This window comes from Fundulus heteroclitus, chromosome 24 (genome assembly GCF_011125445.2).
Source record: "Fundulus heteroclitus isolate FHET01 chromosome 24, MU-UCD_Fhet_4.1, whole genome shotgun sequence".
In the NCBI taxonomy this organism is placed as follows: domain Eukaryota; kingdom Metazoa; phylum Chordata; class Actinopteri; order Cyprinodontiformes; family Fundulidae; genus Fundulus; species Fundulus heteroclitus.
The window spans coordinates 23364747-23390724 of record NC_046384.1 but is presented as its reverse complement, the minus strand read 5'-3'; the positions used below and the strand labels follow the sequence as shown (position 1 = coordinate 23390724).

The following is a 25978-nucleotide window of genomic DNA, read 5'->3' as shown; positions in this document are numbered from 1 at the left end:
GTCTCAGTAGAAAGTAATAAGACCAGAGTGGAATTGGGAGATTTTTAAGACGTGATCCCCTGAAGAGTGGAGGAGCAAATAAGCCGGTCTTGTGTTATTCAAAAAGGGACTTGGAGAAACTTCCGGAAAAAGCGCTGACCCTAGCTTTAAGAGACTCACCTCTGTCTAACACAATGGTGTAGTATGTGATCAAATAAGCATAATTTGACTGGCAAAAAGCCACTGAACTTGATGTACTGACGATTGCCTTGGCAATCAAAAGTCAAACATACTTGCATGTAAATGTCTCCAGGTGAATTTTCGCAGGCAAATTGTATAAAAACGAATGACATACATAATTTCCCATGATAAAAATTCTGTGTAATAACTTCAATGTCTGAGAACGTCTGATTCTAATGACACTATATTGGTTCCATAGAAGAGAGTTTGGATAATTTTCTTGTTTAAAACTGGATATTACCTTTAGCTGCCTGCTAACTAAGCTTAGCTACTGCCAGTGCTAACTAGTATCCCAGCTAACCAACACTGACATATATTTCTATTAAGAACACATGTTACTTTAGAGATGAATTAATATTCTGTCTGATGCTTAGTAAAATATATTCAACAAAATATGAAACTTTTAAACACATAGATTAACTTTTTTGTGTTGAAATGGAGTCTTTTCTGGGTTTAATCTAGTTTAGCCAAAGCCAGTGCTAACTTTCATGCTGGCTAGCCAATAGTTACATCTTACTATCAAGCATTTATTTTACTTTAGAAGCATTAATTTTAAATTTAATGCCAATAGAAAACGAGTAAAACACAAGGAACATTATATCATATACCACTATAATGTTATCTGTCTATTACACAGCCACAGATAATTACCATCCTGGCTATCTAATAGTGGCATATGCCTAACAAGCTTTCATTACTTTGGAAAGTTATTGATATTTTGTCTGATCCTTGCTTTGTCACAAAAACAAATTTAATAGCTTGTAAAATGCAAAGTTACATCTGGCCTCAAGTCTAGGTGTTGTTTAGCCTATCATTAGTTAGCAAAAAAAAGAGTTAACCCAAATAAAACAAAAAAAACACAACCTGTTAAATAATTAGATAGAAATTAGGTGATTTTGGTAGCTTATTGTTGTAACAGAACCAGATAAGCAAATATTTTTTTCATTACTAGTGTTACACTGATTTAGGTGAAAACTAGCAGCTATTGATGTATCCATACGATCCCAAAATGTCAATTTTTTTCTTTAGGGATAAATTTCACTTCTAGAAATAAAACAGGAGTTGTTGTATGTATGTATGAATTTACTGTAAATGCAAAAGGTTTGTGTTTGGTCATAGTTAATGTGATTCAATAATAACATTCAAGAATTGTTCAACATTGAACTGAGCTTAGCTGACACTCAAAAAGAAAATGGCCCAAGCTGTTCAATACCTGTAGAGCATCCCAAACAAGTAGCATATTCCAAAGATAGTTGAATTGCCTAAGTTTACCAAATATCATCCACACCTCCTTCTCATATTAGGTACAATACAGCATAACCAACTTAGCTTAAATATTGTAATTAGTGAACAAAAAGTATTTGCATCACAACACCATAGATAAATACATCCTGGCTTTACAAAAAAAAAACAGCAAAGCAGGAAATGTCATCCAACTTGTCCTTTACAAAAAAACAATGAAGTTGCTGACATGGCTGTGACAATGAAAAGACATTCAAAACTAAAGCGTCAAATCAACCGCGTGACGATGACAAAACATGACGAGATGAACAATCTTGAAAAAGAGACTGAGTGGTCACGTCCGCCCAGGCCCTGTGGGTTCCCCCCACTAATGAACCCCTGAACATTCCTTGGCCCCAAAAGTACCATTGGGCTTTGTCCAAACCTTTAGGCCTCTTCGGACTTAACCGAAAAGGCTGAAAAGTTTGGATGAACACCTGGCTTGAAAGTCCATCTAATCCTCCCACATCGGAGGCAGTCCAGAGTAAAGTGTTGAATAGTCTATTGCATGAGCTCCGCGTAGTCGACTAATGTGTTAAGTCACAATAGTCCTTGTACAAAACAAATACATAATAAAAATAAGTTAGTAAACAATCATTAAAATTTTTCATCAGTGTTTAGGTGACTGATTTTCACTAATTCCCATTCATGCAACTACGGTATATACTATTAATTGGTTTCCAAAGGAGGCTATGCTGGAAAGTCTTTCTGTCTGGGCAGGGAGTAGGACTGGGCGTGAACGGCCAAAAATGCTGAAAAAGTTTGCGGAAAAGAAAGAGGAGCACAAAGATATAAGAGTAACATCTGAAGAAGCGCAAACACGGAGTGTTTTTTTTACTCAAATACACAACGACACGACACTGAACACATGCAATATAAGCAATATTGTAAATAGAGGAAATTAACATGAGAAGGGAGGCTGGATGAGTGATACCATTGGCTTCAAAGGGTCATGTGATGCAGCAAAAGAGTCTTGGGCAGAGATTAGCGAAGGAAAAGTCAATTTTTTTTTTTTACTTTTGAAATTATTTCATCAAAATTGAATCATTTGACTACATCCCACCCCGCACTCTACCGATAGCATCACTGAGCAGCTGTTTTGTAATATACAAATACCTACGTTCTACAAAAATCTTCAGTCTTTTGCTAATACCTTTAAATGTTCTATGACGCAGCACTGACAGATAATTAGAAAAAGCAATAAATGAAGAGAAACTGAATAAAAATAAACACAAGTGTTTTTCTAATAAACATTCAACATGCTTTAACAGTTCTCTAAAAAAAAAACCTAATCAACAGAGAGTTTTTCATATATTTTTTAAAATCATTTAATTAATTTGGCTCTCTGAAATTAAAACAAGCACCAAACCATCCCTGATGTAGGGTCATCCAGGGTGGTGAGGTGGTCAAGGTTTTCGGAGAGCCAGAGCCAGAGTCCGAGGGGCTTCATCAGGGTTGTCTGCGGTAGTCGGTCATTGGAAAGGGCCAAACGAAGGAGCCAGTCAGGGATCTCAGGATGTGGTCATGGATGATGGGTCGTTCCACATGGCCGCCACGTCTCTGAACCTTTGATCAGAAATAAACAATGACGCTGAAACGTTTAATATTCAGTTGTTTTATTTGAAGATGTAACAGCTTCTAAACTCTCCGACCTTGCATTAATGAGGTACTGAGCCAGGCTGATGTTGGCGGGGGTCCCTGTGATGGTGATCTGGCGCTCCGATGACCCTTCCATGGCGTTAGCAATTTTGATCTGCGCCCCAGACATCTGACGGATCTCGTTGATTTTGGTTCCCTGGCGTCCGATTATGCAGCCTATTAGCTGGGAAGAAAATGGGGCAGGACTTAGGATGGATAGAGCGCATAAAAGAAATGTCTTTCTATGGAGAGGAGTCTCATAGCCCAAGTCCAAAAATTGTTCACGGTGCTTTGCAAAACCTTTCATACACCCTAACGCTTTTTCTCATGTTGTAACATTCAATGCATTTCTTTGAGATTTTATGAGGAGTTTGTTGTGGCCATTGTTGAGGTATTGTACACATGTAAGCTGAAATCATACATATTTCTTTTAAAACTGTTGACAAGTTAAACATCTTGAAATCGGGGCATGCATCAGTCCCGCTTTTTTTCCGATACCTCTAAAAAAATCCAGTATAACTAGCTGCCTTTATAAATCACCTAATTGGTAAGATTGATATATGTGCATTTTAATGTAGTACAAAAACTACACTGTGGGGGCTGTACCATCATACTTTGGAGATGCCTTTCTTCAGCAGGGAAAGGAAAGCTGAACAGATCAGAGTAGATTGGCAAATGAATGGAGCTCAATAAAAGATAATTCTGTAGGATATTTCAGCAGAGGGTAAAAACTGGGACTGGTAAAAACTGCTGAATAAGTGTGACAGGTAATACAAAAAAAAAAAACCTGTAGCTTCTGTGACAATGTTATCTTTATAAAAATCCCTGCAACACCAAATAAACAAAAGCTAGTATTATAAACTGTCAGATTTTAAATAAAACCCCATTTTTAAAATAGTCTTTAACAGTACTAAAATGGATGGATTCTTGCACACTAAGAGGAATGTACTCACATCATTGGGAATGGTGAGTTCATGAGTACTGGCCTGGTTACTGGCATCCAGACCTGCTGCTGAACACAGGAAGTAGACAAAGGAGAAGGGGGAGGCAAAAGGACAGAAAATAGTTTGGCACGTTGAGGGAACAAGTCAAGAGCATTGGCAGTAATTGCATCACACAAGTGTGGCTCAGTCCTTTGGAAAGCCTACATCAATCATTGCCTGAGGGCTTGAGTACAATTAGGTCAAAACAACAATCTATATCGGTTTGTATTGATTCAAAAGAGATACTAAGGGAAAACCAGACCACTGAAAGAAACCTCAACATCAACAAGAGCAGACCACCAGCAGGCCATGTCAATTGCAGTGCACCACAAAGACCATTAGGAAAAGAACGACAACAAGAAGAAGAAGAACAATAAAGAGCGAGGACAGATACAGCCAAAGAAGAGAGAGAGAGTGAGAAAAGGAGGAAGAGAAAGTTTTTTTCTCTACAGGTAAAAACGAGAGAAGGATCTTTGGTGAAGAGGGTCATTGTGTAGGTGGGTACGTACCGGGGAAGGCAGGGGTGGTCTGTCCGAGGGGGGTAAAGGGGGTTTGCTGCATAGCCAACTGGTGGAGCTTGCTCAACTGCTGAGGGGGGGAGGAGGAGGACAGCAGAGCTATGAGGTCATCATTAAAAACCCACTCCGGCTCACACACAGACACACACATACAGACATAGATAAATATACAGAGGTCTGCTGGAAACGCTACAAGAGTAAAGAAAGGATATGAGGAGAAGTAAAAACACAGAGAGGTGAAGGACAAAAATCAAGAGAGACAGAGAGCAAGAAAAGTCGGAGAAAAGGAGCATTGGCCTGATTGGAGTACTGTTGGTTACATAAGTCCCTCTCCTTCTAGTTAAGGCTGTCCTGTCAGCATTGTTGCCCATATTCAGATCTACATATTTTCCAGCTACTGTATCAGCTACTATATAAGCTACTATAGCTCTTTTGACTGCAGAGCAGCCAATTTAGTTCTATTCTATTTTGTAGAATAGTGCCACACAAGCTGGCACCTTGTTGCAGTAGTTCTGTTATATTCCTAGCGTTATTGTGTTATTATGGGAAATAAAGCTGATTTATTTTAAAAAAAAATCTTCCTTGTTTTCAGATGAGAAACAAAAATATTTTCACTGTGGTTTTAGATGCTGTGGAGCTTTCTAAGGACTTTTGGTCTTACTCCTTTACTTTTGGCCACTGGTATGATATGTAACATTTACAACGAGGTGGTTGTTTACAAGAGTGAGCAGCTGATCAAGATCTCAGATCTCAAATATTACCCAAATTGCAACCCTGAATCCCTGATAAGGTGAGTAGGAGATATCTTGGATGTAGAACAGGAGCATTAGAGAGAATGAGGAAGTTTAAACCATCTCTTCCATTCATTTTAATGAGGAGGCAGATCTCTCCAAATAAAAAATATGAATTCACATCATTGAACCCACCCAGATTATGATGTATCATGTGTTTCATTGAGATTGTATCTCCAATTTCAACGTCCCTCTGCCTGACTCTCAGACCAAACGAGTAGACAGAGATTTCAAGAGATGCAGCAAAATATCTGGACATTCTAGTGTAATTGACCAACTTCTTTCCTACATGAAATAAAATACTTGATTTGTTTTCTGAGAATTTGATAAATATGTACACTTCCTCTGCAAGACCTGTTTTGGGCAAAGCAAATCATAATCTGGTCTTTCTCTTTTCTTTGTGTAAACCTCTTGTTCAAAGACAACCTGTGATCCAAAGAAGATGGCTAAACTTAGCCCCATGGACATCACATAAGTGCCATGACTGAGTCTAACTTACTATTTAAGTTTCTGTATGGACAACACCATCCCTAGAACAACATTAAGAAGTTTCTCCATTAACAAACCTGGATCGCCAGGGACTTAAAGGAGGTACTGAACCTAATCGAGGGACAGTTGAAGACAGTAAGGAAGTAGACAAGAAGATGCTGGAGAGCAAACTCTAGCAGAATCATACTGGAGCTATATGGTCATGAGTGAAGAAAATCACAGGCTTTAGGAAACAGAGGATGAGGTTAATGGAAGTCTGGATAAAACCAATGAACTGAACACCCTTTTATATGTTCAGTTTGGCACCCTCCTCTCCTGTCCCTTTCCAGACAGACCTCCAACCCTTCCTTGACCCACAGTCGTTCTGTTAAAAATGTTTAAAACGAGCGGTCAGTAGCACAGGAGCGCCACAAGGGACTGTTCTCACATCTTTCCTTTTCACTGTGTACACTTACGTTTTCCAGTACAAGTCAGAGTCCTGTCATCTGCAGAAATATTCAGATGACTGTAAATTGTGTAACACTGCAGTTTGCTGTGGGCATAATCATTTAATCTCGAATGTGAACAAGACAAAGATGTAAATTTCGGGAGAGGTAGGAATGAATCAGACACTGTTTCCTTCATGGGAGAAGTATTAGTAGAGAAGTATGAATACTTCAATGTTCACCTGGACAATAGAATAGACTAGAAACACAAAACAGTGAAACCGTATTTAAGAAGGGGCAGAGCATACAGTACTTCTTGAGTAATTGTTCCAGAAAGATGTTGGATATATGTTAGTATGTTTCATTCACTGCAGTTTCTTCTATCATCATTTGTTGGAGTAGCAGCACCAGAACCAAATACTTAAAAAAAAGACCAAGAGTTTAATTTATAAAGCTTGTGTAAGCACAAAACGGGGACTAAATCTTGTGTACATCAGCTTTTGGGCATCCAAAAACATTTAGTACAGATCCTACACAACAGTTTATAAAAACCCAAGCTCTGTTTATCAGACTACCTTTGAGCCTCTGGAGATGATTGTACATAGAAGGACACTTCAAAAAAAGAATGATATAATGGAGAACTCAGATCATCCTCTTCAGAAGACTTTAATACAGCAACAGAATATCCAATGCGATGCAGATGGCTGCATGAGATCCTTCCTGGACGCAGCCATCACTACGTCAAATGACTATTGGAACAGATATACAGTGAAGGTTATGGCAATATTTAATTCCACTTTGTAATGTTCAAAGTACTGTGATGGACTGGCGACTTGTCATGGGTGCACCTTGCCTCTCACCCAATGACTGCCCTCCACCACCTTGCACAGAGGTAAGCAGGTATACTGTAGACAATGGAGGGATTTTTTTTAAATATTGTTGAATTTGACTTTGAGCCCTTCCACCCCAACAATGGTAAAATGTTAGCACATGTAAGGCCCCATCAGTTCATTTAGCACTGATGGCAGCAGTGTTGCCTATGTCTACAGCTCTGTCCTTTTAGGTTAATGTCACTTTTCGTTTGGGGCATTGTAGAACCTGATGAATTCCTTTAAGGTTTAACAAACAAGCCAAGCTTCTCTCCTGGAAAGAAACTATTGAAAAGCCAGCATGGGATTGTTTTTTCTCCTGAATGGAGAGCAAAGCGTTTGATTTTGATCAAAAAGTGGCAAATGGTATGTAGGTTCTATTAGCCCTGCACTTTCCAGTAAACGTTGCTCTGGTAGGAGTATTGTAGCACATTTTCTTCTATAAGCACCACCCTGCTTTTTGTTAGAGATTATTAGATTACAGATGCTGGAGCTGGAGTTTGGATACCTATGAACATTTGCAGTGCCAGCCAGGCTAACTAAAGCCTGTTTTCTGTGAAACTTGAACAGCCGCCTGCCATGGAAACAGTCTGCTCGTAACCTTTCTCAGCTGTTGCAGGAAAGCTAAGTCGAGACGGTGTGGAGTGCTCTAGGCTGAGCTAAGAGAAAAGCTGATCTGAAAATTGCTCCTTCAGGCTGTGAAGCCACATAGGGAAAGCCTGCAGAGCCTCCTTGCTAGCGGCTCGAACAGTTTCCAACTGGAGGTTTGAGCGGAGCTCGCCCGGTTCACTAACGAGGACATTTCCCCCCCTGAGCCACCCAGTTCCTCGCCCCTGGCCGGAGAATCAGTTCATTTATTTCTGTTAATAAAATCTTTTACTTGAAGAGATGTTGTCATTCATCTCTTCCATATGTGTGCAGAGTTTGCTGTTAAAAGAATGCCAGTGCTCAAATCGCCCTTTCAACAATTGTCATTATATCAGCTGTTTGGGCTGATATTCACGGGACAATACCTAACGGATTGAGAGTTATTTATTACATTAAATGAACATTAGATAACTTTAAAACATGTGCAATGTCACAACTATTTCAGTCTAACACTGACAAGGTCTTCTACATACAACATGTGAGGGATGGACAACTCCTGCAGGGGTGTGTCATTGCTGATCTATTTAAACTGATGTACCCGAGTATTCAGGGCTCTCACTTCCTCATTTTACCTTTTCCTGCATCGTGATCAATATCGGTGTCCAGTACTGAAGTTGTATCATTCCTCTGGCTGGTTTAGATAAATGTGTTAAAGCATAGTTACTGCCTCAAGATTGTTTTCTTACTTAAGAAGCCATCAGTGAAAGAAGACCGCTTCTCCAAGGTAAAGGACTGGGAGGGTCCCCGAAAAGGGGCGGTAATCTTACAACTGGTGTTTCCGCAGAACCTTTTATCAGCTTTAAATATTTTAACATCTTTCCTTATAGATCACAATGCTCCTGTCAAGTGAAGAAGGTGGGTGTAGACTTGAATACCTTGATTTGATTGTGGGTTTCTTTTGTATAAATAAATCATTAGCAAACAGACAATACGGTGACGCATATAGTTAATTCTTGATTATGTTGACTACCACTCCTGGGATGTCCTTTTTATAGTCTGTAATAAAAGGGTAACTGTTTTTGCTAAGTAAAGAGAATCATAGATATTTATAATAAAGATTGCTCAATGGGGAGGAACTAATTAATCCTTTAGGTAGCAGTTTGATTAAGAGACTCTTTATGACACAGATTACTTGCGTTATTGTAGTTTAACAAAGCTCATCAACTACCACATTCTTATCGCCAGTGGTAATTCATTGAAAATGCCCTTCAGGCCAAGCCCCGTTAGATTTAAAGACAAAGAGAAGGCAGGTAGCCAAGAAACTTTAAAGATAAAGGACAGGAAATGCACATCCATGAGAAAAGTATTAATATTATCAATTAATATTAATAAGGGTGGATAGAAAGCAAGAGAAAGATTGATGGAGAGTGTACTGTTGGCTGCCTGGTGGGGTTTGCACTCACATCAGGATGAGGGATGGCGTACTGTCCTTGGATAGTGTAAGCCTGTAAACACAAAGAAAACAAATGGTTGTATCATGTTTCTTTAACTGACCAAACACAGAAATACTAACGTAGAATAGCAGATAATGCAAACAAAATCAAAGCCTAAATAAGAATGAATAAAATTCATGCACTCTAGAGTCATATCACATTTTGCTTTTATTCATCAGTCAGATCCAGTTGAACTAAATCAATAAGGAACAACTCAGACAGAAGGGTAGTGACTGGGAGAGTGTGGAGAAAACCAGAGGAGAAATCCTAACAGGAGAGACACCAATGGTCCTTCCAGATGTGTTGTGGTTTTAGGGCCACAGAGGTCAGAACTGAGCAAAATGTAATTTTAAAATAGAAAAGACTCAGACTGCATGAGCTAAAACCAGAGGAAAAGAAACGTTTATATCTTGACCTAAGTGTAAATGATTTATCTAACTACGACTATGGACTGTATACCTAACACGTTCACTTCATGTTGACCAACAAAGTTTATTTAAGCGAGTTTTTGATTGAGGTTTGGCAGTAGCCAGGACACAAGGTGGCTTGTGAATATTACCTCTTCTTTCCAAGAAGTGTTTTTATTTTAGGAACAGATCAGAATAATTGAATCAGATTTATGAAACATTTTGTTTGATATTTTTTCACGTGAGAAACATTAGAAACTCTGCATTAGTGTTTCTAAAAGCCGCATTCATTTAACAATAAATTTAATTCTTCAAGCCAGATTGTACAGATTGACATATTACAAGCAAAGTTGCTTTTTGTCAGGACTCAAAGCATTTATGGGATATTTCATGATGTGTGTAAAATCCTGGCTGTGTGTGTGCTTGCAATTCTGAAAGAAGCTGCTGTGCCTAAGATGTAGCTACTGATCATGTTTCTCTACAGTGATGCAGTTCCCTCATATTTAACATGAGGTATTATGAGGGCATATATTTATATTTATGTAAAATACAGAAAGAACAAATGGCCTCCAATTCACATTCAGATTAATGGAGATTACCAGGAAAAAGTAATGTCTGCTGAATGTTTCTGATAATTTTGGAGAGGAAAAGAAACAGGGGGGAAAATGTGACTCACTGTACTGGATTTACTAACAAATGTGTCAGGGACACCATAGGAGGTTAAATTCAGCCTCCTTTCTAATGATATTTTAGCATAATTTATTGATTACCCCACCTGAACTATACCATATATTTCGTCAGAAGTTTATGTTACACATGGCTGCAATAAACAGGAAGTAGAGGTTGAAAACTAGCACGGACCACACATCTAGAAAATGTGTTGCCATGGGTCAAGTTGTGATTGATCTGTTAACATGTACTGGCGACGTTACTTGCAGTCCGGAGACGTAGAGAAAAAGATGCTGACTCAGAGCAGATTTAGTTCAATTAGCTCTGTGAGTCCTACGCATGTTATGGGAAACAGCTGATCAGCCATGTGAGGTAAATGTTTGCTACGTCAGAACTTAGTCTGCAAATGTGTTTCCATCTCCCATTTTGCACATGAACACTTTTCTAGAAAAGCCAAAAACCATCTCATGCAAGAGTAAAGACCTTTTTTGTGAAATTGAAGAAGGTATTTCCAGTTTTGTTGTTTTTCCATTGTGATACTTCAAATAGCTCATAAAAAACATTGATGGAAACACAGCTATAGTGGAAATCCCTTCTGATTTTATGTTTTACTGTTTCTTTGTTTGTCATTAAGTGAAGATGTTTTACTTGTGCCAGAAATATACCATACATAGAATAAAAATATCCATATTTTGATGACTTTTTAAGGACCTTGCAAGAAGTAAAAAAATTTTGAATATCCCCCTCTCAAAGATTTCAATTTGCACATATGGAATAAAAAAAATTACTTTTTTCTAAAGAGACTTTAATTGCAAAAGCTGAGATTTAAGGGTTTTGAATATAGAAAGGTTGTCAACATTTGAAATAGGTGCTAAGTGCTCCCACCTGCTGGAAGTTAATGACCGTGTTTATGTCTGCATACATTTAGATCTATTTGCTCTGTGAGTCCTGCGCAGAAATAAAGCAGATAAACCAAACAGTAGAGGAGACCTTTCTGTTTCACGAACCCAAGAGTCATCCCCACCAACCTAATCCAACACCATCAACCCCCCACCCACAAATGATGTCTTTCTCTCCTCTTCTTCATTCATTTATTTATCTGTGCAAATAAAAAGCGCTGTCATTGGACTCGTGTGGTAATATTCATCTCAGTTCTGGTTCGAGTGGCTCAGGCTGGTGGGTGAGAGTAAACAGCAGTGATGGTTTCATGCCAGTCAGGGGCAGGGAAAGGGGGAGTGAGGGTAGAGGGGAAAAGTGAGTAAAACCTGGTGTGACACTAACAGGCAGTGGCTGGTGCTGCAGTAAGAGGCTGAGGTTGGCTGTGGACGCCCCCAGTGGGTCTGCTCTTACCTGGCCACCTGAAAAAATGACAGGGGTGGAGGCAGGCTTTGGGCGGTAGGGGATGGTGGCACCTTTCGGTGGGGACTGAGGAGAGCAAAGGAGGAGAGAGTGGGGGTGGGAGGTAGGGGGGAGATGTGGAGAAAGTGTTAGAGCAGAAGAGAAGAGAGACAGAAGTTGCATAAAGTGAGACCAGAAGGGACGGTGCCTTGGGGAAGACAACCTGTGACACACAAAAGTGCTCTTCACTGTGCGTTCCATGCTGACATAAGATGTCCAAACTGTGGTTCAGTGCACAACTAGACTTGGATTTACCTGGAAAATCACTTTCAACTGGATAATGATGACTCAACATACTGCGCTTTAAATATATATATATATCTCAGTCTATATTCTGGAGACTTACAGTCATGTCACAAAAGTCCTAGCATCCATGGCCGGTGCCATCATGAAGGCCCAATGGAGAATTGGCTGCGCAGATAGTTAAAATTAATGGTGCAAGAAGAAGATCCAACATAGAACTCTGACATGTGAGAACAATAATCAAGAGAAATTAGGACTGGGTGAGTTATTCTACGTTAGGGATACTTCAGAATGCTTAAATGCATACTAAGGAGGGAAAAATAACGTAATCTCACTAGGTAGTTTTTGCAATTTCCCTTCCATTCAAAAATACCATTTAACTGAACTTTGCCAGTAAATGTTACACCTACATCCTACTCCAACTGCAATAACGTCAGCTAGCAGTAAAGTAAGTTACACAATTTTAGCAGTCTGGAGAAGGAACTGCAGCTGGGAGGACTATGCCGTATGTGAGTGCTTTTGTATCATTATCTATCTATCTATCTATCTATCTATCTATCTATCTATCTATCTATCTATCTATCTATCTATCTATCTATCTATCTATCTATCTATCTATCTATCTATCTATCTATCTATCTATCTATCTATCTATCTATCTATCTATCTATCTATCTATCTATCTATCTATCTATCTATCTGTCAGTTAAAGGGTGTTCTGCAAATGTTGATCTTTTTGATATCACCATCATCTAAGTAACAAAAAAGCTTAAATGTGGGTCTTACTTATTGACAAAATTGTCTGAAAGAAGTGTGGACTCATGCCAAAGAAACTAGCAGGACAGTTTTATTATTTAAAATAAAGTTTTTATGTAATTTGTATGAACATCATTCTGTGTTAAATGCATGTACTGTAAATAACCCCCAATGTTTTACTTTTGTTGGTCTAAATGTGAGATTTCTAGCCAAAAGCGGTCACTGTGTGTTTTCTTCCATGTTGTGATTTCAGGGTAAATACTGTAAGTGTCCCCCCCCCCCTCCCTTTCCCTTTGCCACTGTACCTCCAGCATCACCACACATATTTGTTTGACACACTGGATGATGGCTTCTGGCGCCCCAGAGATGGTCACTGCTCTCTCGGTGGAGTTGGGCAACATGTCGCCTGCCACCTGGACCTGAGCTCCGGTGGACTGGTGCAAACACAAAACCAGAAGATGACTTTGATCCGTCTTTAAATATATTCACAGTGAGTGAGCTCTGATATCAGAGGCTTCACCCTCACGTTTTTGGGATTATGCAGAAAGGGAACTATATTATCCAGTAATCTGGGATTTAGAGAACATACATGGAAATCTTGGAGTTATCATACGTATATGGAGATTTGATGAATCAGAGAAGTTCTGCTTACCTCTCTCATTTCTTTAATCTTGGAACCTCCTTTGCCGATGAGGGAGCCACACTGGCTGGCAGGAACAACAAGCCTCAGGGTTACTGGTGGCTTACTTGTGGCTGGACTGTTGCTCATGGAGTTGATTATATCCTGAAGAGGAGAAGAGGACATGTTAATTAAGTAGTTCTTTTTCCTGTATCCGCCTACCTCCCACCACCCCACTCCACCCTCTTCCATACATCACCAACCCGAATTAAAAAAAGTCCAACATGCTCTGTTTGGTCAGCTGACTGACCTAAAAAGGCTGCCTCCAAGCTAAAGGAGTGCTGAACTAGGTTCCACTCAACTTTTTTGCAAATTAAGCCCATGGTGGTGTCGACAGAACCAACAAGTATGCTGGGACTATTTCACATATTTTGCAAAATAAATGAATGCTCTGAGCTGTGTTAATGAACTTTGCACTGGAAAAAGGAATTAAATATAAGTAGGCTACATTTTTCTTGAGCTGAGTGTATTTTTCCTTGATTTGAGCAGCTAAAAAAGACTATTTGCCAATGGAATAAGAGCTTTGCACTTAAAATAAGAACAGCTCATCTCCATCATCTTATTTCAAGTGCATGATATATAATTATCTTATTTTAGGGGTAGAAATACTCATTCCACTGGCAAATAGTCTTATTTAGTTGCTCAAATCAAGGGAAAATATATAAATTCTAAGAAAATTTTACTTACTTTTAGGTCCCTTTTTGCAGTTATCTTAATTGAGGGCTAAGAATGCTCTTTCCATTGGCAGATCATCTTATTTATCTGCTCAAATCAAGGACAAATACACTCATTTCAAGCAAGTTTTACCTACTTTTAGTTCCCTTTTTGCAGTGTGTACCTCTGATGATTTTGGTTCACGGTGTGCTGATCTACTGTATGTATGATGCAACCATTACACAAAGTGGGCCCTTGGTGATGTCATCAAGAACAAGAAATTAACACGGACTACAAATTAGTCATTTCTTTTTTTCTTTTTTCTTTTTTTTGGGTAATGGGTAAATTTAAGATACATTTACCCATTTATCTTAATGGGTAAATCGCATGTATTACAACTAAATATTTTTGTTCAAGGTGTATGACTCTGGTAGGGAAGAGTTACAAGGAATTTCTCTCCCTCGCAATCCACTGATATTTATCAACTCAGTAATTTTAGTGATCCTAAGTGTCTAAAACAGGAAAAGTTTAGTTCCATTTAAAGTGAGAGAAAAAAAATGATTATGGTTTTTATACCGTCTTTTTAAATAACGGCCATAATACTTCAAATCTAACTAACTTACTGGTAAATTACAAGAGCAGCTGATAAATGTTCTCCTGTTTGTCTTTGTCTGCAGAACTATTTACTGCAGATATTAAGTGATGTGTTGGCAGGTGGGACCTTCTGTGACGTGGCGGACCGATCTGATGGCCAATTCAAAGCAGAGTTCTGGCCCATTGTCAGAGGGTGCTGGAAGGTGAGATCAGCACATTTCTGTCCTACATAACACAACTGAGCCTGCTTTGTATTCTGTCTGGAACTGAGCCAGGAGAGCCACTAAAGAAGGAGAAAAGGATGGTGTTTTTTTTTTTTTTCTCACAGCATTTTGCTACCTGACCGCAGGATGTTTATAGATTTGGAAATCTGAACTAATGTCTGAACAGTTTTTAGCACCTGGCTTACCTTCATAAAATGCCTTAATAAGCCTTTAGCTTATCCAAAACACAGCAGTGAGATTTCAGTTGAAAATTAAAATTAGAGATCATGTGTTCTTACTTTCTTGCAAACCGCTGATTCCTAAAAATAAGATAGGAGGCAAATAGTTTTAGTTATCAGGCTCTGTTTTAGTCAGTTTTAGTCAGAGGCAGACACCCTGTCTACTTTTAAAACCAGGCTTAAACATTTCTTTTTTGATGAAACTTCTAGTTAGAGTTGCTAAGATTGTCCTGAGCTATCTCTGTAGAGGCGCTGCTGGAGGACACAATGACCACTTTCCCTCGTTATGATATATCCTCCTACTACTCTCCAATGCTGTGTTATTTTTCTATCATTTCAACTTTTATCTTTATGTTCTCTGTTTTTCTCTTCAGAGTAGCTGGCATTCTCTTTAGCTATGACACTGTCCTGGAGGGGGACATCAGCTGAGCTACTGCTGCCAACAACTTTAGGTTCTTCTCCTATAGATGATGCTCTTGGCTCTGTTTCTTTCCCAGACAAAGCTTTTGGCTGAGCTTTTGCTGCGTCCAGCTAAATGTGCGTTCTTTCATCGTCTAGACCTGGAAAATGTCTCAGAGCTTATCTGCTAAGCGGTTTCTCTCCTAGATGAAGCCACTAAAGGAGCCAGTACTGACATTACCCATTCACTTATCTTCATAATAGAAAGTACTCCTTAATCAGTGCCTTTCTTTTTGTGTCTCTGCTCTGTCTTCTCAAACCCCTGGTCGATTGTTGAAGATGGCCGTTCACACTGAGCCTGGTTCTCCTGATCAAATGAGGAAGATATTGACTTTGAGTCTGTCTGTACGGTTGGACTAAAGTAACTTTTTCCGGAAAGTGGCTTGAGAAACCATCGTTGTTAAGTTGCATAGACTTGTTGGCAAAACCTGTCCAACCATTTAACAAAGTCAGAATCAAATGATGTACAGAAAAAAAAAGAAAAAGAAGGCCTCAACAAACAAGAAACCTGAAATTATAGAAAATAAAATTCATCAAAACAGGATACAGGAAGTGGATCATTGGTAAAATCCAACAAACAGGAAAGAAGTAGACGATCTGGAATGACTAAAGTTAAAATCTTTATTACATTATGTGCTTTATTACAAAGAAAATTGTGAAAATGATGACGTTATAGTATTTATTACTTTTATAGGTTGATGTCTTGAAAAACATGGTATTTGTATTTTGCTTGTTTCTAAAGTACAATCCCGTGTCCCTTTAAGGTGGCTTATTAGTGTTTATGCTCCTTTTTCATTTTCCAGCCATTTCTTTCTGCTAACATTAGCTTTTTACAGCATACACACTGCATTTTGTTGGGAAATGCAATGTTTTCTAGTATTATTTGATTATTGTTCATATACACAATATGTATTTATTTAACAACAATGATGTCATAGACCCACATCTAAAGCAATCACCTTGACCCTAAGAACTTCAGACATAAACAACATACGCTCCATGCCTCCTTGCTTGTGTTTGATTTAAATAAACGACTTTGTTAAATTGCCACATACATGACAGTTGTAGAAAGAACGTCCTGTTTATTGGCATATAATGGTGGTGTGTGCCTAGCTAAACTTGAGTGGCTAGGCCTCATTGTGAGTTAGCTGTTCCATCAAACTGCCAACATTTGGAGATCTTTCCATTGCGATGTCAAAGAAAGGTAAGAACAAGCTCTATAGAAGAGAACCCAGAAAGGTACCCAGAAGGAAGGACACGTTTTGGATGTCATGTGGTACACAAGTAATGAGCTGGTCCAACTAAAATAGCCATCACGAGGCATAAATTGTGACATCAAGCTGTGTTACAGTTGATGGTGGTATTAATGGGTCAACTAGCGTACTGCACAACCACAATGGCACTTCAATTATATTTCATCAGGAGTTAATGGTGCTGTCTAATAGTGCATCTGTCTGACCGTCACTCACTGTTTTAATTGACTGCCTTACAACAATTAGGCTAGAGTGGTCATGACACCAACTATGCCTCATGATATATATATAAATATATATATATAATTATGTCCCCGTTGGACCTTTCATTCCTTTGTCCCTAATTGAGGAAGCTTTACCTCTTCAAACTTGTAGGCGATCATGGCGAAGGCCTTGAAAATGGCATCTGTCGGCCCCGTGATGGTCACTATCCGCTCGGGGCAGTTCCCCTCCGAGATGTTGATGCGGGCGCCACTCTGAAAGAGGAACAGAAGCACAGAACGTGCAGTTTTGTTTCAAAACGACAACAACAGGTTGATGACTATGATGACAAAAGGTCTTACATCTTCGCGCATTTTCTTCACAGTCTCCCCTTTCTGAAAAGCAAATAAACTGTTAGACGTTGGCCTGCAGCTGACATCCCACTTGGGCAGCTCTAATGGTGGTGCTTGGGATAAATACCTTTCCTATGATGCTTCCCACCTCCTGCAGGACAGAAAGAACAAACAGGTTTAATCTGCATCACTAAAAGGCCAACCTTCAAGGCCAATGGGTTTGCGAGAATGGCCGTTTATACCTTTCCATGCATCAGCAGCCTGATGGTGAGGGTCACGTTGAGGCCGCCTTCTGATTGGACCTTGATGGGTTCCATGTTGGGGTTGGAAGTGAAAGGAAGGGGTGTAGTCACGTGAGAGAGGAGGTGGTGGTGGAGTCGGTCAACCGATCAGCTGCTGGCCAAAAAAATGAAGCAGAGATTTAAGGCGGTTAAAGTCTGGGTCAGTTACCCAAATATTGGACTAATTTTCACCAACTGGGGAACTTTCTTTGGACTCACAGCAACACTAATATAGCAACAAAAGAAGCTTTTTAATGATGATTTCCTTTATTAAGAGAATAAAGCTATTCAAGCCAACCCCATGTGACAAAGTAAGCACCCCCTAGACCTAACAACTGGTTATGCAACTCTTTGTACCAAAAACTGCAAGTGTTAGCAATATCTGTGCTTTTTTGTTGTGTTTTTTTGTCTCTATTGTTGTGTCTCTGCTCTGTCTTCTCTAACATAGAAAGTACTTCTGGGTCAATGTGAGCTTCTGTGCTTTCTGTGTCTCTGCTCTGTCTTCTCTAACATAGAAAGTACTCCTGGGTCAATGTGAGCTTCTGTGCTTTCTGTGTCTCTGTTCTGTCTTCTCTAACATAGAAAGTACTCCTGGGTCAATGTGAGCTTCTGAGCTTTCTGTGTCTCTGCTCTGTCTTCTCTAACATAGAAAGTACTCCTGGGTCAATGTGAGCTTCTGTGCTTTCTGTGTCTCTGCTCTGTCTTCTCTAACATAGAAAGTACTCCTGGGTCAATTTGAGCTTCTGTGCTTTCTGTGTCTCTGCTCTGTCTTCTCTAACATAGAAAGTACTCCTGGGTCAATGTGTGCTTCTGTGCTTTCTGTGTCTCTGCTCTGTCTTCTCTACCATAGAAAGTACTCCTGGGTCAATGTGAGCTTCTGTGCTTTCTGTGTCTCTGCTCTGTCTTCTCTAATCCCCAGTGGGTGGAGGCAGATGAGCGTTCACACTGAGCCTGGTTCTGGTTCTGCTGGAGGTTCTCCTCCCTGTTAAAGGGGAGTTTTCCTCTCCACTGTCGCTTCATGCATGCTCAGTATGAGGGATTGCTGCAAAGCCATCAACAATGCAGACGACTGTCCACTGTGGCTCTACGCTCTTTCAGGAGGAGTGAATGCTGCTTGGAGAGACTTGATGCAACCTGCTGGGTTTCCTTAGAGAGGAAACTTTCTCACCAACCTGGAGGATCTGATGGAGTCTGTATAATCTGATTGAATTTAACTTTGGAAACTGCCTTGAGATGACGTGTTTCATTTATTGGTGCTATATGGATAAATTTGAATTGAATTTAATTGAATTGAGTATCTGACGAGGGATGTTTCCCCAGTCATATTTGGAAAATTATTTCATTTCAACCTCAGTAGGAGATCAGGGTTTGTATCATGAAATTTCCATTAATGGTATATCACAGCATCTGATTGAATTCAGACTTTGAATAGGCCACTCCAAATCATTTATTCTGTTTCTGAACTATACAGATAAGTGTGGATCACTGTCCTGTTGCATAACCCAATTATGCTTGAGCTTAAAGTCAAGAACGGATGGCCGGAGATTCAGCTTCATTCTCTACTAGAGAGCAGAGGCTGTCGTTGCCTCGGTCAGGGCAAGTCATTCACGCCCTGAAATAATGAAAAATAAAATGTTTGTTTCATCACTTTTAAACCCTTTTTTTTTATTCTCACAAGGAAGTCTTTGATGAAAATGTATGAACATTCGGGCCAGATTTTGTTCTCTCCAGCAACAATAAAGAACAAAAACAGTCCGATTTATAAATTTAAGAAGATGCAACCCCGATTTTGTAATCCACAGTTGCAAACAGTATCAATAAAGCACTTGAGGATGGCAAAAAGAGCTGCAATTTCTCTATATTGCAGGGCAGCAAATGCTTCCTGAGTCGCAGGAAAACAAAGTCAATGAAAAGTGTATTTATTTTCATCGAACCTGAATTCTCTCTTGTTGGGTCTGACCTCTGATGAAATGACTCAGGACTCACAGTTATTAGAGCAAACACAAGGGGGCGCCTCAGCCTGCCGTCTAACTCAGAACGAATGGACCTGAATGTTCACATGAAGTCAGCTGCAGGGTTTTTAATCTGCAGCTGGATTCCCTGACGCACAAATCTGAAACACTGCAGCAGGGACTGAAAGCACGGCTCGGCTTTTGATTAATCAGGACGGCTTTCCTCCAAAAGTCAGAAGAGACGTGTAAAGGGTAGCTGACAGCTTCGCATCCAGAAAAAGCCAAACCTCCTCACTAAAGAAACCAAAGTGAAACAGGAAACAATGACCAGTGGATGATTTAGGTAGATAAACACACAAGGCTGTAGAAATGTGTCTCCTGCCCTATCAGATCCTTGATGTGAGAGCGAGCAGGAAAGCTCCCGCAGCGACTGACCTTGACTGAAAGTCGCTGTCCATCAAGCACAGCCTCTGCTGCCATGTGGAAACTGAAATAAATCTCCATCTCTCGCCTGCGTGGTTTACAAGTCCTACCTGACAACATGTGAAGCTGGGAGTTGATTGAAGCACTTTGACGTAGAAAAACATGACAGTTTATGGGTGAATCAGCAGGGTGAACTGATTTTACTAATTTTGTTGTTAATGGCTTAATTTCTTACTCTGATCACACTATACCAATAATCTGAAGAGCCTGCAGGTCAGCTTAGAAAATCCATTTCAACTTTAGATGTTCAAATTCCACATGCGCAAGATAACATAGTTGTTAGGGCTGAATGTTAAGAAAGACGTGGTGTATTCTGAATTTGTTAGATTTCTAAAAAATAACTTTGGAATACATGAACTGATTTAAAGCTGAAACATTGGTTTTGTAAGTTGTTAGTGTGGATTTGCTCCTTAAAAATGTCATCATCTTTATGTAGTTGTCTTTATGTGGAGTGAATGTCTTTTCAGCATTTGAAATATGACGCCTTTTCACACAGACATAGATGTTAGAGATGTCTTTGTGTAGATGTCTTTCCTCCGTCTCTTACCTCTTTTTAACCACACGAAAAAACATTTAGACCTCACTGACATTTTCATACAGACTTGTTTTCTTAGTTGTGAATAAAAGGCTTTCTTTACGTCTTTAATTAAAATTAGATATTACTGACTTAAGGTAGACCCCTTTTATGTGTTGTAAAGAAAACATCTTTTAATGCTTTAACTCCATTCCACCACTTTTAGACTTCTCATCTGTTCTACGTTATAAATCATCTTTGCACCAATTTGGGCAGATATATTTTATACGTGTTAAAGATAATTGTATTACCTTTGTCTTCACAATCATTTTTCCTTTAGATATCATTGACGTTTCCTGCAGATGTGTTTTCTATAATGTAAAAAAATGTCGTTCTTGAGTTGTTGTCATGAAGATGTCCTTCCTTCCAGCACTATGAAAATATAGTTTCACTTTGTACTTTTAGACCTCATATACAGATTTATATTGATTCCTTTTCTTTTTTTATCCTGGATTTTTCAATCATGACTACACACTAAACATCTTTGTGTCCATTTATCTCTTGACTATATTTAGATGTTGCCAGATGTCTTCATGTAGATTTTTATACTATGTAGGCAAAAAAAAGAAAAGAAACAATTTTCCCCCTTTTTGTCGTTAAACCACTTTTGAATACCATTAAACAGCCACAGGTTTACCGATTGTCCACATTTGAATGAAAGAACCTTTTGTACCTGCATAATTGATGGCATTTTCTTGTAGATTTCTTTTCTACACTGAAAAATATTGTTTTACCTTTTGCATTTTCATCCACTGTCACAGATATCTTCATAAACATGTTTTCTCCCATATTTAGGCGTGATTCCAGTTTGCACACATATTTCTACTGTGGTGTGTAAATAAAATAAAAAGCTCTATCTTTTTAATCCACATTTAGACTTAATATATTGACGTCAATATGTTATTTTGTGTTGCAAATAAAATGACTATATTTAGATGTTACTAGATGTCTTTTTATAGACAAAACGTTTTGATCTTTTACTTTTCTGCCACTTTTTTGACTTAACTGTCATCTTTTATACTTAAATTAACAAATAGATAGAAAGATAAATTATTCTTATTATCAAACTGTATAACTAGGTACCAACAACTAGATTAAAATAGAATTAAATGGCTACAACTAAAGTTTATAAATTAACATGTTTTATACATTTTCATGTTTTATAACGCATTTTCAAACACTTAGCAATAAAGAGTATTTCTTTTGCTTTTTCATTAAATAAAATCTCTTTTCTGATAATTATCTTGGCCATATTTTCTCTTTACCTTTTATTATTGGTGAAGCTAAAACAATAGCATCTGTTTTAGATTCAGCGCAGACAAAACCTTTCATTTACAAAAGTAAGAAAATAAAAAAAAAATCTGTTTTCCGACAGTTCTGTGTTTTTAATATACGCTTATATTTTTGCAGAGCAATCTCTTAGATTGTTGTATTGGCAACATAAATAGTGAGAAAACATTTTAAATGTTAAATAATGACGGATCCAGACGTGCATATTAATTTCTTTTTTGTTATTAGCCTAACTACGACCCCGCCGTCATCAGTTTAGATTCTTTCGTAACGTACAGTGCTTATAGATTCCCTGTAATCCCTGACATGTATTGAAATGAATAATTTTTTTTTTTATTTGCAAAGTTCTGGCTGTAAATGTATCCTAATCTGCGCTGGATGCTGGTTTTAGGGGCCAGAAGAGGTTCGAGGGATGAGCGGCAGGGATTCTGCCGCCAGCTGTCCTTCCAATCTCCCAGAGGAGACCAGATTACGTAAAAAGCCTTAATCCGGGTTTAAGACCCAAGCCAGCGGTGCAGGTCCTCTCCAGGGGCAGGCAGGAGGGAGGGAGGGGAAAAAAAGATTGATGTTGGGATTAAATCAATGGTTTCATCTTGGAGGCAAGAAGGTGCTTAAAGGTGCAGATTTATCTCTAAAAACCACGGAGCGTCTCCCTGACAGAAATAAACCTCAAAGAGCCTCCTTCTCTCCAATTAAGACTCGAGCTCAGCTCTTGATTTAGGTCAACAAAAATGAGTCTGCAGGACCTGAGAGATGGTCAGAGCTGCATTTCAATAGTTCCATTCTGCTCGCGCGTCTAAAAGAATGAGGTCAAGGGCCTGTGAATCATTGGCGCCAAAAACCTTCCAGCATGTTTCCTCCCGTTTTTATTGTACCGTGTCGAATCTAAAAGAAATTGAAAGTGGATTTGACCGGGGTTCGCTGGGATCTCTGCGTCGCTCCTCAGGCAGGAAGTTGTTTTAAAAGTGAAAATGCAGAGAGGGATGTGGCAGGGAATTTTTCCTGACATCTGACGGGGAAAGTGGGTCATGCTCGGTGCTGCAGCGCAGCTAGCCTCCTCCTTCTCTTCTATGGCGGCTATTGAATTAATCACGCTTTACGCTCGGCTGGGCAACGCAGTGCACAAAATGGCTCCCTCCTCCTCTTCCTCTGTTCTTCTCCTCGCCTCGGCCACAGAAAAGACTTGAGTGTCGCTCATGAAGAACCCGAATATGTGATCCTTTGACCTCCTTCCTCTATAGTTGCTGCCAACAATGAGGAGATGCTTACACTGTATGCAGAACCATCCGTGTGTGAATGATGGAAAATTGCTGCCAATGGTCGAGAGAGCAATGAAGGAGCTTGTTTGTGGATCTTAAATGGAAAAGGAACTTTTAAGGGAGAGTTTGGCTTCTAGGAAGTGTAGAAATAGAGAAAGTGGTTCATGTTTTTCAAGCGTTTTTGCTTGATAAGGCAAAGCTTATCACTGTTTCAGATGTCTAAACCAGTCTGAAATAAATGAGGAACTTCCTTATTTTTTGATCCGTCAGTGATTTAAAAAAAATAATTAAACTGAGCTTTTAGGCTTTTTTGCAGCTTCTGCATGAAAATCAAAGATGTTATCTCCAGAGTAATACCCATTGCTGTTCAAAATGTAGATTAATGCATTTAGCAGCTGCTCTTCCACATAAAGACAATCTTGCCGCACTCCTTCTCCATACACTGTGAAATATGGTCCTGCACATTTGTTCACTTGATTTGAAAAAAAAAATGCAACTTTCGTCCAGTCAATGGAGATACGGAGGTGTCAGTTAATAAAGCTGGAAGGGAAACAAATGTAAAGGCTTTGAAGGAAAATCAATAAGGGGACTAGTTCAGGCCATAGCTACTATCTTCTGCTGAATCCTGATCGACATGTTTGAATTAAATATTGAAGCGATATATATCCCCAAATCCTGAGTTCTGTACCTTTAAATGTGACTATAGAATGTGTAAGTTATTAAAATGTCTTAGATACAATCCATTTTTGGGGGTTTTGCGAGTTAATCAAATGTGAGCCGTAACCTACATGCAGAAATGTCTGTTTGCAAGCGCAGAAAAACACCTTTCGTGAATTAAAACCCAAAAAGTGCCAAAAATGCTCAAACTGAATCATGAAGGGTATTTGCATCTTTCCTGCAGCATTTTTGCATCTGTTTTCTTGGACATAAACGCTTTCAATGTTCGCTGCTTGCTGCAAAGCCTACGCATGAACTGCTTGCAGCGTTAGATGTTTGCGACGGCCCGTCCATCATCGTTTAACCAATTCTTGGACATGTTTGTGCTCCAATTAGCGACGAACAAAAGGGAAATTAGCGAGCATGTAGGGCAGCAGAGGGGGACCACAGAGGGTGACCTCTTTGAGCCATATGTTCTGTATTAAAGGAGCTTTGGGGAAAATCTGAAGAAAAACCTCTCATAGTTGAAAGTTTGGAGGAGGAAGGCGCTGAATAATTGTTCGTTGCTGTCAGAGAAAGGAACTGATCAAGTAGAAGTGAAGAGTTGAGCTATTCTCGCTTAGTGTCCTGGTATATGAGCAGCTCTCGTCTCGTCTGGCTTTTGTTTTATGCGGCGAAGCGGGGGGGTCGAAGGTGGGGGGCGTCCGCCCAGTCGGCCTTCCTATGCGCCGCTATGACAGTCCTCTCAAGAGCTGTCAGTCCACATCAGAAGCCCAGCATCCTGACGTCTCAACCTTAATCACAATCAAAGCTGCAGCTACCCCGAGTAGTCAAACAGGAGGATGCACCCGGCAACCAAGAGCAATCCAAAATCAGGAGAGGCTTCAAAGCTACCTGCCGGACCTCTACCATGCGGGCTAAAAGCCGGAGAGCCGTCAGAACGGAGGCACACCATGTTGTGCCCCGAAAATCAGCGCTAAGTCGGCCATTTTAGATTTGCCACAGTTTGTAATGTGAGATCACTGGTTGTCACAAAGTCATGGCTTCCATACGCCAAGCTTCCCCCAGGCGCTGATGCGGAATGAGACAAGAACGTCCCCAGTTCCTTTGCTCTTATGCTTTCTTTTTTTTCATTTTGCATTTCAGCGTCTCCTCCGTGCCGAGGTTATATCTGACCTTTTTAGCCGAACAAAGAAGCAGTTCAGGATAGACTCCGACAAAATGATGGATGACATTTTTTTCCCGGTGTGTAACTACCCAACAATAAGACGAGCTGCAGCGCTAACATCTGCACGAAGATAATCGGTATAACGACCTCATCTAGCGACTATCATCAAATCCGTTGTATAGCTAATGCGGCTAATTCCCAGACAATAAAATCGCTCGTGCTTGAAGCAAAGACAATCAGTCAAACAATAATGTTCACTGGACGTCTAAAAGCAAAATCGACTGACTGGAAAACTGACCTTTTTTCAGGGGATGCCCAAAACATCCTGATCTAGCATGAATTCATTATATTGGGTTTTGCCAAAGAGAATTAAATCGAGTCGATTCAGGGGAAAAAGTCGGTGGCGTTGGGTAAGTTACCAAGTTAATTAATTATTGATGGCTTACCCCAACTTCACCAAAAACCAAGACATTCAAGTTTTCCAGAGTTCTAAGCCTTTGCAACTCCAACAACAAAGAAAGGACTCAAATTATTTATCTCTAAAAACTTAAAATAAGTATTGCACTTAAATGTTGTTGTTTTTCCCAAAGTGTTGCTTTTTTCAGTGAATAAAAAAGAGAAGCAGTAACTGGAGCGACAAAAAGAGTTTACCTTTCCGCAGTGCAGGATACAGTAGCCGACGATCCCTTTCGCTGTTGAAGGATTAAAAATCGCAAAGGGAAAATTATTTCTCCCCCCCACCCACCTCTTTTCTTTTCGCTCTGATCCGAAAAAAAACTCTGCCACTCTATTGGCCCATCCAGTGGGGGGTCACGTGAGCGACCCAATCAACACGTGACGCTTCTCGAATTTATATGACGAAACCGACTCGCATCGTTGTCGAACACGGTTTGTGTCGCGACTGTTTGCAGT

General features: G+C 39.6%; 1 protein-coding gene across 7 annotated transcripts; it reads right to left on the bottom strand.

Annotated features, from left to right (window-relative positions):
* Nucleotides 1-547: 547 nt before the first annotated feature.
* Nucleotides 548-25978, bottom strand: LOC105936524 (poly(rC)-binding protein 3). Of its 7 annotated transcripts, none has more exons than XM_021323982.2 (13): nucleotides 25718-25968; nucleotides 17645-17795; nucleotides 17530-17553; nucleotides 17412-17444; nucleotides 17208-17324; nucleotides 13420-13551; nucleotides 13073-13201; nucleotides 11652-11795; nucleotides 9265-9306; nucleotides 4631-4706; nucleotides 4092-4147; nucleotides 3153-3322; nucleotides 548-3066 (listed from the first exon to the last, which is right to left on the bottom strand). In XM_021323982.2, exons 2-13 carry the CDS (start codon nucleotides 17717-17719, stop codon nucleotides 3012-3014), a joined length of 1053 nt encoding a protein of 350 aa, XP_021179657.1. In that variant the 5' UTR covers nucleotides 17720-17795; nucleotides 25718-25968; the 3' UTR covers nucleotides 548-3011. The 7 variants fall into 7 exon arrangements, with proteins under 7 accessions (XP_021179657.1, XP_021179656.1, XP_021179654.1 ...); XM_021323981.2 differs by having other exon boundaries at nucleotides 4631-4709; nucleotides 25718-25967; XM_021323979.2 differs by having other exon boundaries at nucleotides 4092-4150; nucleotides 4631-4709; nucleotides 25718-25966.